General features: G+C 47.6%; 1 protein-coding gene across 1 annotated transcript; it reads left to right on the top strand.

The window, feature by feature from the left end:
- The first annotated feature begins 2,838 nt into the window (after positions 1-2,838).
- GLOD5 (glyoxalase domain containing 5) lies at positions 2,839-10,658 on the top strand. The gene is made up of 3 exons (XM_027609107.1): positions 2,839-2,927; positions 6,144-6,281; positions 10,334-10,658. The coding sequence occupies exons 1-3, from the start codon at positions 2,865-2,867 to the stop codon at positions 10,580-10,582; spliced, it is 450 nt and encodes a 149-aa protein (XP_027464908.1). The 5' UTR covers positions 2,839-2,864; the 3' UTR covers positions 10,583-10,658.
- The last annotated feature ends 1,502 nt before the right edge of the window (positions 10,659-12,160 follow it).

The raw sequence follows: 12,160 nt of genomic DNA, 5'->3' as shown, positions 1-12,160 counted from the left end.
TACTAGCCAGGCTAGGTGACTCAGGAGTGTCTCCTCCCTAGCATGTGTGACTCTAGAAGCGTCCACACACAAATCTGTTTGACTGTAGGACCGCCCACACCCCAGTTTGTCTGACTACAATAGTGTCAACACACTAGTCAATCTGACTCCAGAAATGTCTACTACCCACTCTGGGTGACCCCAAGAGTGTGCAGTCTCCAGTGTGTGTGATTCAAGGAGTATCCACTCCCTAGTGCGTGTGACTTCTGGATTGCCCAGACCCCCGTTGGTGTAACCCAAGGCTGTCCACTCCCCAGTGCATGCTACCTCGTGTGGTGGCCACATCCCTGTCTCTGTGACCCCCCCCCCCCCAGGGTGTCCACAAAACAGTCTCACAGTGGTATATTCCAAGACAGTACTGGATTCCTCAGTGCCGCTGCTCCGGCCCGCCCTCTGTGGGTGTGACCTGCCAGGGGCTCTTCATGCCTAATTCAGTAGACCATTGTCCCTAGCTCCCGCCCACTCCATTAAGTGGCTTTTCTAATCCTATTTCCCCTCACTCTCTCCAGGGGACCATTGAAATGCCATATCCTCCTCCCCGACCACACACACATCTGTCCACATCCCCAAAGAGACCTTCCGAGCCCCAGACCCTGTGGATCAGAGAGAGAGCCAAGGCCAATGCAGCCGGCCTCCTGCCACAGACTCCGCCCCGCAGGGAGGAGTGGAGAGAAAGCCAATAAGTCACCGCTGATGGGAGTAAAACCTTCCAGAATCTTGTGAAACATCTAGGGAAAGCAACTTTTTACACCCTCTTCTTCCCCAACTAGAATGTAGGCTCCACGTGGGCAAGGACACTTGTCCCATCCAGGTCTTTGATGTCTCTCCAGCACCTACGCTCCTTAGGTGTTCGGCGTATGAATGAACCCTCTGACGCAGCAATTCCACTTCTAACTCCACCTAACACGTACACACATTCTCCGAGCTGTGTGCACAAGGCTGGTAGGAGCGAACAATTGGGACAACCTTATAAATCTGCACATAGAGCCGATGCCTATTGCAGAGTGAAAGAAATGCTGGGGGTTAGTGTTCTACCACAGGGCACCCACTGCACATGAGGCAGGATGGGTGGGACGTGTGGGTGCTTATGGGAGCGGGGGTGCCTTCTGCAGGACAGGCCATTGACAAGGAAAAGCAGGTGGGAGTTGGTCATGGTGGTGTGTGTGTGTGTAAGGAAACACCAGAAACTGACCTCAGTGGTAATTTTTGGAGTCTGGAGGTGGAAATGACCTTGTAGTCCATATACGGATATACTGTTAAAACCTTTTATTCAAACCTATATTCATGTGTTATAAGGGAAAATCATATGCCAAAATCAATATGCATAGCATAGAGAACTTGTATGTGTGTGTGTGGGGGGGTACTTGGGGTGTGCCTAGGAACAAGAATCTCAAACTCACATGTCCCAGGGGCTAGACCAGTAACCCCCAAGAGAGAGGGAACTCAGTTCAGGGGAAGGTCAACAGCAGTGGGACTGATGAATGGTCCCTGCCGCTCAGCAGTGCAGGGAGAGGGCGTGGTAAGGGGTGGATGGGGATGGGGAAAACCTCAAAGCTCACACCCCAAAAGAACTCAGAAACATTGCACCCTGGGACACAGAACACTTAATAGCTTAAGAGATCTTGGCTCAGAAACAGACCCCCAAGTCAGTGGTCATACCCTAACTCAGACAGCTTTCAACTTCACACCCTGGACACAAACTCTGACTCCCAAACAGATCAGCGCTCTCACACTCTGGGAACACAAGCCTACATAGACCAGAGGCCTCACACCCTAGAATAAAGATCCCCTCGCCGTACCTGGGATGGGCAGGTTTTTTATTATTACAATGTAAGCCCTTACACACACACCTTGTAATGGACTGTTTGTGTCCCCCCAAATTCATATGTTGAAGTCCCAGCCCCCAACGTGATGGTATTAGGAGGTGAAGCCTTTGCATGGTGGGGTGATTAGGGTTTCAATGAGGTCATGAGGGTGGGGTCTTCGATATGGGATTAGTACCCTTACAAGAAGAGACCAGAGGGCGCTTGGGTGACTCAGTTGGTTAAGCGACTGCCTTCGGCTCAGGTCATGATCCTGGAGTCCCTGGATCGAGTCCCGCATCGGGCTCCCTGCTCAGCGGGGAGTCTGCTTCTCCCTCTGACCCTCCCCGCTCTCATGTGCTCTCTCTCATTCTCTCTCTCAAAATAAATAAAATCTTTTTTTTTAAAGATTTTATTTATTTATTTGACAGAGATAGAGAGAGAGCACAAGTAGGCAGAGAGGCAGGCAGAGGGAGAGGGAGAAGCAGGCTCTCCACCGAGCAGGGAGCCCGATGCGGGACTCGATCCTGGGACTCCAGGATCATGACCTGAGCCGAAGGCAGTCGCCTAACCAACTGAGCCACCCAGGCACCCAAAATAAATAAAAATCTTAAAAAAAAAAAAAGAGAGACCAGAGAGGCTACTCTTTCTCTCCGCCATGTGAGGACACAGAGAGAAGGTGGTCATCCTCAAGCCAGGAAGAGAGACGTCACCAGCACGTCACCCTGCTGGTACCCCAATCTCAGACTTCTGGCCCCCAGAACGGTGAGAGAATTAATTTCTGTTGTTTAAGCCCCCCGGTCTGTGGTATTCTGTTATGGCGGCCTGAGCCGACGAAGTCAGACCTCAAGCTTGTACTTCCGGGGTCCTGAGTTTTCTATCAGAGCCCTTGCACTCGCACCGCCTACCTCTGTCACCACCAGCATTCCTCAGCCCGTGGCCCTCCCATTCATGCCCCTTGATCTCCGGGCATTGAGCCAGAGCGTTGTCTGGAGGCTCCAGGGCAAGGACACCTTGCCTGCCATGCTGTGCTGTCTGCCCTCCAGGCTGCCAACCAGGATGTGGGGCAGAACTTCCCAGAAGCAGGTGAGTGGGGTAGTCCCAGGGGCCTGGGGCATGGGTGTTCACACTAAGGTTGGGGATCCCCCAGCCCAGGCCTGCTAACCTGCTTTCCTTCTTTGTGGACTATCCTGGGGTGCTGACAACCATTTTTCCGTCCTCCTGTCTCTTCCGCTTTCAAAGACAAGCAGAGGGCAGCAGAGGGACACGGAAAGGCCCTGTTCCACTGTGGTCAGCAACATGCCTGCAAGAATGGGCCTGGGCTGAGGCCTGACTGCTCTGCCCCCTCAGGGTGGCTCCAGGAAGCCAGTTCAGCCAGGAATGTCATGATGGGGCAGTGTGGGAAGGGACCAGGGAACCGGGCACTGACCTTGAGGTTCATGGATTCTGTAGAAAAATAGGAGGCAGGAGAGAGGGCATCATGTTCTGGGCACTCTATTACAGAGTGTTACTGTGAGGAATAAAATGTATTTCATATAGTGCTTAGAATCAGGGCTTGGCACAGAGTAAGCCTTATATGATTACTACGTCCTGAGGATCCTTTTATTTCTTTTTTAAGATTTTATTTATTTTTTGACAGAGAGAGAGAGACAGCAAAAGAGGGAACACAAGCAGGGGGAGTGGGAGAGGGAGAAGCAGGCTTTCCACCGAGCAGGGAGCCCGATGCGGGGCTCGATCCCAGGATCCTGGGATCATGACCTGAGCCGAAGGCAGACACTTAACGACTGAGCCACCCAGGCGCCCCAGCAAGGATCCTTTTATAAACCAGCCTCCCTAATGTCACTTCAACAACCCTGAACTATCTGTCCCTTGCCTTCCCTGCCTGTTCAGCCTCACTCACTCTTGGATTTTAAACCACACTAGCCTTCTGATTCTTTAAGAGAACCAGCCCTGCTCATCCTTGAATTTGTGAGGACAGACCTCCTTGTCTGCAAAACAGGGTCTGTGGGCGTGAGTCTGAGCTGGCAGGGCACTGAGAAATGAGAGAAATGGGTTGAGTTGATTTCCAATATACTACCAAAATTGAAGGAGGGGGTGTGGCTAAAGCAGTGCATAGGGGGAAATCTATAGTTCTAAATGCATAGATCAGGAAAGTCGAAAACCAATGACCTGAACCTTAAAAAAAAAAAAAAAAAAGGCACCTGGGTTGCTCAGTTGGTAGAGTGTCTGCCTTTGGGTCAGGTCATGATCCCAGGGTCCTGGGATCGAGCCCCGCATCAGGCTCCTTGCTCGGCGGGGAGCCGGCTTCTCCCTCTGCCCCATCCCCCTGCTTGTGTTTGTGCTCTCTCTCACTGTCAAATAAATAAAAATAAAACCTTTAAATAAAAAACAAAACCAATTACCTGAGCTTCCATATCAAGAAGCTGGAAAAGGAACAGCAAACTGAACCCCGAGAAAGGGGAAGGAAGGAAGGAATTCTAAAGATATAAGCAGAAACGGGTGAAACAGAAAGCAAGCATCCATTGGATACAGTCAACAAGGTCATAACTTGGCTCTTTGAACACAGTAATAAAATATTAGTAATTTCTGTTTTCTCTCAAGCAATTAAGAGAAAAAATATAAACTACCAGTATCAGGAATGAAAAGGGGGTGCTGTTATAGATCCTACAGACATTAAAATGTTTTTAACATACAACTTTATTTTCAATGGAGCCCAAAGGTCAATTTCTCATTCTACTGCTTGTGTGTTCCCACAGATCATCGGTATCCATGAGGACAGCAGAGCTCAGCAACTTTGCTAATGCTTCCCCCACTGATGAGAATAGAACAGCACAGTATTTTTTTTTAAGTTGGGGCTCAGTGCAATCAATTGTGTAAAATGTAATGGTTTGAATGGACTTGAACACAGTCGAATGGAATGAATAAAATAGTATGGAATGGAATGGAATGGAATGGAATGGAATGGAATGGAATGGAATGGAATAGAATAGAAGTCAGACTTTGTGCTAGGCACTGGGCCTAATTGTTGTAGTAGATACCCACTAATTGAGCAAATATTATTGAACATCTGCTGGTTGTTTGGGACACAGTGGGGAACAAAACAGAGAGAAATATCTGCCCTTATGTAGCTTAGATTCTAGTCAGAGAGACAGATATTAGCATATGCATTAGATACGCATCCAACTCTGAGGCCAAAGATACAAAGATGGCCCTTATGAGGAACAGGCAAAAGGACAATGTAGCTTGAGATGGATGAGGCTGTAGAGACTAGGGGCCATGCTAGGGTGTCTGAAATTTAATTTAACAAGATGACCACGACAACATCATCATCATCACCGTGAACTCTTACAGCACTGGCTATGTGCCAGGCATTGTTCTAAGCCCTTAAAAACCCAACTCTTTTTTTAAATGTTCACAGTAATCTTATATGTCTAAAATCATGCACATTTTACAGAGGGGAAACCAAGGCACAGAGAGGGGACTGGGTTTAACTGGCCAACGGAGGGCTTGTACTCACAGGCTTGGGCCTCCTCTGTGTCTTGTCATTCCTTGCAAAAGAGAGGAATTCCAGTTTGGGGACAACAAGAGATGATTTGGTCTTGGTCTTCATCTTATCCCTTACCTTCATCTCTATCCCTCTACAAGGGGAAAGAAAGAGAACAGGAAAACAGTAGAGAGGGGCACGTGGGTGGCTCAGTCGTTGAAGCATCCGCCTTCGGCTTCGGTCACGATCCCAGGCTCCTGGGATGGAGCTCCACGTCGGGCTCCCTGCTCAGCGGGAAGCCTGCTTCTTCCTCCCCTTCCTCCTCCCCCTGCTTGTGTTCCCTCTCTCGCTGTCTCTGTCAAATAAATAAATAAAATCCTAAATAAAAAAAGAAAACGGTAGAGAGTGGTCATGGCGGACTCTTATGAATCCACACATGGGTGATAAGATTTGACTCAAGTGGGCACCTGGGTGGCTCAGTCAGTTAAACATCTGCCTTAGGCTCAGGTCATGACCCATGATCCCAGGGTCCTGGGATCAAGGCCCGCATTGGGATCCCTGTTCAGCAGGGAGTCTGCTTCTCCCTCTCCCTCTGCTGCTCCCGCTGCTTGTGCTCTCTCTCTCTCAGATAAATAAAATCTTTAAAACAAAACAAAACAAAACACTCTACTCAAGTTTCCTCTCAGGACTTTCCCCTGGAAATGGGGTTGAGGAGGAAGTATAGTCCTTGTGGAGATGAGGGGAGGTGAAGAGAAGGAAACAGGAAACATGGGTGTGACCAGAGGCAATGTGATCTCTTTCGAATTTTTTTTCTTAAGTCGCGGAGGAACAGCAGTCAGACTCTTTCACCATGCCTTATCCATAGGCTTGACCATATTGTGATGACGGTAAAGAGTATCAAAGACACCACCATGTTTTATTCCAAGATCCTGGGCATGGAAGTCACAACTTTCAAGGTAATCACTTTCTCAAGTACAAACTGCAAGTGAAGTAGAATTTGGTTATAATACTCTTAATCCCTCCCCCTAAAAACACCCCACAGGAAATCTGTGAGAAAAAAGGATCAATGCAGGAGATTCCAAACTCTGAAAAGTAGAACTTCCAGAGAGAGAATAGAGAAAAAGGAGGAAGGAGGGGAGGAAATTGCCATAAAAGTAATGCAAGAGAATGTTCCAGTTTTTATGCAGAAAGGGTTAACTGAGTATCCAGCACGAAGTACCACTACACAGAATAATAAGAATGAATCTTACAAATATAAGAGTGAATAAAAGAAGAAACAATATTGACATATTTATTTTATTATGTTATGCTAGTCACCATACATTACATCATTAGTTTTTGATGTCGTGTTCCATGATTCATTGTTTGCGTATAACACCCAGTGCTCCATTCAATACGTGCCCTCCTTAATACCCATCACCAGGCTCACCCATCCTCCCACCCCCTCCCCTCTAGAACCCTCAGTTTGTTTCTCAGAGTCCACAGTCTCTCATGGTTCGTCTCCCCCTCCGATTTCTGCCCCTTCATTTTTCCCTTTGTACTTTTTTTTTTTTAAACATATAATGTACTATTTGTTTCAGGGGTATGGGTCTGTGATTCATCAGTCTTACACAATTCACAGCACTCACCATGGCACATACCCTCCCCAATGTCCATCACCCAGCCACCCCATCCCTCCCACCCCCCACCACTCCAGCAACCCTCAGTTTGTTTCCTGAGATTGAGTCTCCTATGGTTTGTCTCCCTCTCTGGTTTTGTCTTGTTTCATTTTTCCCCTCCCTTCCCCTATGATCCTGTCTTGTTTCTCAAATTCCTCATATCAGTGAGATCATATGATACTTGTCTTTCTCTGATTGACTTATTTCACTTAGCATAATACCCTCTAGTTCCATCCACGTCGTTGCAAATGGCAAGACTTCGGGTTTTTTGATGGCTGCATAATATTCCAGTGTGTATATATATAGATAGATAGATAGATATCTGACACTGAGATATGTTGTTATGAAATTATAGAACATCAAAGTGGAAATGAATATCCTAAGATCTTTCAAAGAGGTTAAAAAGAAAAGTAGCTCTGTCAGTAGAGCTCGCCACTCTTGATTTCACGGTCATGAGTTCGAGCGCCACGTTGGGCATGGAGCCTACTTTTAAAAAAAAAGAAAGAAAGAAAGAAAAAGAAAAGTAATTCAACTACAAAGGGAAAAGAAATAATGCAGACACCAGATTGCCCAAGAGTCACATCAGAGACCAGAAGACAATTGAACAATTTCAAGATTCTGAGGGGAAATTCTATGTCCAGCCAAACTATTAATCAAGGTGAGTGTAGAATAAAACATTCTTAGATATATGGGGGCACCTGCCTGGCTCAGTCTGTAGAGCATGTGACTCTTGATCTCGGGTTGTGAGTTCAAGCCCCACATTTGGCACAGAGTTTCCTTAAAAAAAAATCGTAGATATAAAGAGAGTCAGAAACCTTGCCCACTTGCTTTGAAAATTACTTGAGAGCATCTACATCAAAATGAGTGATTAAACCAGGAATAGGGAAGACATCAAAGTCAGGACACATTGGCTCCCAAGAGGAAGGTCCCAGAAAGATACCTAGAAAACACTCAGTCCAGTTTGGAACAGGAGAAAAAAAAGGTCCCAAGAAAGAGAGAGAGCCAAAGGAAAAAAGCGAAATAAGGTCATTTTCTGGTAGAATGGATGTGGTATCAGCCACAGTGATAGAAGAGAAAGATGTAGGAAAATGATAAAAGAAAGGAAAGAGGTGGAGAGGGTGGGGACCTGAAGAGGGCGGGAGGGCCAGTGAGACATTAGCTGTAGTTCATCTATCAAAACATAAAGACGCAAGTGGGTCTTTTAAAAATTATAAAGGAACTAAAAGAGGAACTACAAATGATGATAGAATTCTATTGGGGGGGGAGTAATATGGATGAGCTAAATTCTTGTTTATCCGAGCAGGGAGAGGAGTGAAAATGTCTCAAGTTGCTAAATCAAGAAAACGGCTAAAGTTGCCCATTATCAGTCACTGACTGTGTCTGGAGGTACATAGGAGAAAACTCAACGAACAGTGGGTGAAAGATCGAGTTTTCTTTTTCCCCCATTTAACAACCTCTGTAGAAAGTTGGGGCTCAGCCAGAGTCTGGGAGGAAGAGAACATGAATGGGCCAGAGGTGCCGGTCAGTGGGACCCGGAGGTTTCTGGAAGCTCCATCCGCAACCTCTGCGGACATCTCATTGTCCAGTCCATCTTACATGCACCCCCCCCCAGCAAGGAATGCTGGGAAATGTAGGCTTTTTAAGCCGGGCACACAATTGACCCCGTTGAAATTTGGGTTGTTTATAAGAAAAAAGGGAGAAATGTGTATTATATTGTATACTAAGTAAATGTATATTAAGACAAATTGCTGTCTCTGCCACTCCCACTCCCCCTGCTTGTGTTCCCTCTCTCGCTGTGTCTCTCTCTGTCAAAAAATAAATTAAAAAATCTTTTAAAAAAAAGGAAACATTACATCCTTTTTAAAAAGATTTTATTTATTCATTTGAGAGAGAGCATGAGCAGGGGGAGGGACAGAGGGAAAGGGAGAAGCAGGCTCCCACTGAGCAGGGAGCCCGATGCAGGGACTCCATCCCAGGACCCCGGGATCATGACCTGAGCCGAAGGCAGACACCTAACCAACTGAGCCACCCAGGCGCCCCCACATTACATCATTCTTTTTTTTTTTTTAAGATTTTATTTATTTATTTGAGAGAGAGAATGAGAGAGAGAGAGAGCATGAGAGGGGGGAGGGTCAGAGGGAGAAGCAGACTCCCCGCCGAGCAGGGAGCCCGATGCGGGACTCGATCCCAGGACTCCAGGATCATGACCTGAGCCGAAGGCAGTCGCTTAACCAACTGAGCCACCCAGGCACCCCACATTACATCATTCTTGTAAAAAAAAAATACAAACTTAAATTCTTTTTACAGAAACACATTTCTGTAAAAAGCCAAAGTTTGACCAATTACATGAAAAGCCCATCATATCTTGACACAAAGGGAAGTTAACTTGTAAAACACAAACAGCTATAAAAATACCAGTCATGGGGCGCCTGAGTGGCTCAGTCAATTAAGCGTCTGGCTTCGGCTCAGGTCATGATCCCAGGGTCCTGGGATCGAGCATGGCGTGGGGGCTCCCTGCTCAGGGGGGGGGAGTCTGCTTCTCCCTCTGCCCCTCCCCCTGCTTGTGTTCTCTCTCTCTCTCTCTCTCTCTCTCACTGGCTCTCTCTCAAATAAATAAATAAAATCTTATCCACTTCCTTTCTCTGAACCCTCTGGGCCTGACATTACAAAGGGAGATTTGGCAAATGGTTGAGGAGGTGCTAAGGACTTGTTTAGCATCCACCAGAGCCTTGCTTCTTGATATAATCAGAAGAATTGAAATAGGGGGCGTCTGGCTGGCTCAGTCAGAAGAGTATGCAACTCTTGATTGCAGGGCTCTGAGTTCGAGCCCCACATTGGGTGTAGAAATTACTTAGTAAGAAAAAAAAAAGGACTGAAATAGGATTGAAGAGGGAATATTTAAAGGGGTGTCCCTCTAACACTTAAAATGATTTCATGTAAGGGAAGCATTGCTTCTCCTTTTGGCGAACACAGATTAAGGTTTTGCTTATAATCTTTCTTTGGAAAGTATCAGTGGAAAAGGCCGGTTCAGAAGTAAAGTGGGGAAAGCACAGGGGGTTAAAAGCATGGACTTTGGTCCAGACTACCTGGGTTTGAACTCTGACTCTGCCACTTACTAGCTAATATTAGGTATCACTATCATCCCCACTTTACAGATGAGGAAACTGAGGCACAGAGCAGTTAGGTACTGTGCCTGAGGCCGTACAGCTGGTCCATGGCTGGAGCAGAGTGAGGAAGGGGAGACTGGCAGGAGATGAAGTGAGAAAGATATCAGGGGCCTTCTGGGGATTAAATTTTGGTCTCACACATGAACTATGATGAATGACTTTTGTCTTTCCCTCCCATTTCAGGCTTGTGAGGTTCCCATTGAGGAGGGTCCGGTCCCCAGAACAGGGGCAAAAGGACCCATTATGTCCACCTACTTCCGAGACCCTGATGGAAACCTGATTGAGGTGTCCAACTATATCTCCTCATTATTGAGGCTGGCCCTCCTCCATTCTGTTCCCTGCCATGTCTCCCTCTCCCTTCCTTCCTGCAAGCTCTTACCCAAGCCCAGAAATCTCCAAGGATTGAGGACTTGGGCACTTCACTCTTCCTAGCGGGGGGCAGAGGGAGGGAGGGGAGACTGATTTGGGTTTGGGACCAAAACTACCTATCTGAATATCCCCCATCCAAGGTCCCCCCTAATAAATGAATAAGCTCTCAATGAATACGAGCTCTTCATTATTATTGTCTCAGTATTATGTATGGATGTTCGTCCAGGGTGTGAGGTCTCTGAGCTGTTTGGGGGTCAGTGACCAGGGTATGACATCTCTAAGGACCAAATCCAGGGTCATCCCCCTGGGATTCAGGGCCCTGATAGATTTCTCCTCGTTAGTTAGCCCATCCTTTTGGAATTCACCTCACTCCTTTCCAAGTGCTGTCTGCTGTGTCCTACACCCCAGATGCCTCACTGAACCTCAAGATCTCTGTGAGTTCCATGGAACCTTCAAGGACCACCCCAGATGATACGACCTCTTCCTGGAGTGCCTTATCTGACCACACCCCCAGGGTATGCGGTACTTTCTACCTTTGGATCTGTTAGGTCCAGACGCATCTCGATTGAGGCTCAGCTCCTGACAGAATAGACAGGACAAGTACAAATCTCTTTGTGTCTGTCCTCCCCCACCCCACCCCCACCAATACCATCCTTTCAATCAACTAATAAACATATATTGAGCACCCACCGTGTGCTTGGTCCTGTTCCAGACACTGGGGAGACAGTGTTGAACAGAAGAGAGAAGCATATCTAGGTTCGGGGATACAGAGAATGAATAAAAATAAAGTAAGGAAAATATGAAGTATGTTAGAGGATGAGAAAGGCTTTTGGAGAGAAAGAAAACATGGAAAAGAGGGAACGCAGCTGAAAATCGCTGGGGCAGTTTCTTTTTTTTTTTTTAAGATTTTATTTATTTATTTGACAGAGAAAAACACAGCGAGAGAGGGAACACAAGCAGGGGGAGTGGCAGAGGGAGAAGCAGGCTTCCCGCCGATCAGGGAGCCCGATGCGGGGCTCGATCCCAGGACCCTGGGACCATGACCTGAGCCGAAGGCAGACGCCCAACGACTGAGCCACCCAGGCGCCCCGCTGGGGCAGTTTCTGATGTGTAAGGGGACGGTCAGGGGGCCATCTTCACTGAGGAAGCCATTTGAGCACGGATCTGAGGAGATGAGGGAGGGATTGGCCCTGATAGCTGGAGGAAGAGCAGAACAGGCAGAGAGAACAACCAGTGCAAAGGCCCTGAAGTGTGCCTATGCCTGGTGCGTGAGGAACAGCGAAGAGGCCAGTGCAGAGGCAGCAGTGAGTTGCGGGGGGGCAGCAGGAGGTGAGGTCAGACAGCGGGTGGGGGAGAGATTGTGATTGTGTAGGGTCTCGGGGGCCTTGGAGAGAACTCTGGCTTTTACTCTGAGCGACTGGAGAGCAGGAGGTGGTGAGCGGAGGAGGGCCGTGATCTGACTTAGGATTTAACAAGCTCCCTCTGGCTGTTGTGAGGACAACAGGCTGTAGGGGCGGAAGCAGGGGGCACCGTGAGGGGGAGGCTACTGCAGAGGTCCGGGCCAGCGATGCCGGCGGGGGAGGTGATAAAAAGTGGTTAGATTATGGAGATATTCTGAAGACAGAGACTGGACGAGTTCGC

Source organism: Zalophus californianus, chromosome X (assembly GCF_009762305.2).
Source record: "Zalophus californianus isolate mZalCal1 chromosome X, mZalCal1.pri.v2, whole genome shotgun sequence".
NCBI lineage: Eukaryota > Metazoa > Chordata > Mammalia > Carnivora > Otariidae > Zalophus > Zalophus californianus.
Note: the sequence above shows the minus strand (reverse complement) of the source record. Positions and strands in the feature narration are given on the sequence as shown.

What these genes read in the sequence shown, in the direction of transcription:
- GLOD5 (XM_027609107.1), top strand. Translation starts at nt 2,865, where the DNA reads ATGCTGTGCTGTCTGCCCTCCAGGCTGCCAACCAGGATGTGGGGCAGA. An exon ending in GCAGAACTTCCCAGAAGCAG is followed by an intron (nt 2,928 to 6,143) that starts GTGAGTGGGGTA and finishes TTTTTTCTTAAG; the next exon opens with TCGCGGAGGAACAGCAGTCA. An exon ending in TGGAAGTCACAACTTTCAAG is followed by an intron (nt 6,282 to 10,333) that starts GTAATCACTTTC and finishes CTCCCATTTCAG; the next exon opens with GCTTGTGAGGTTCCCATTGA.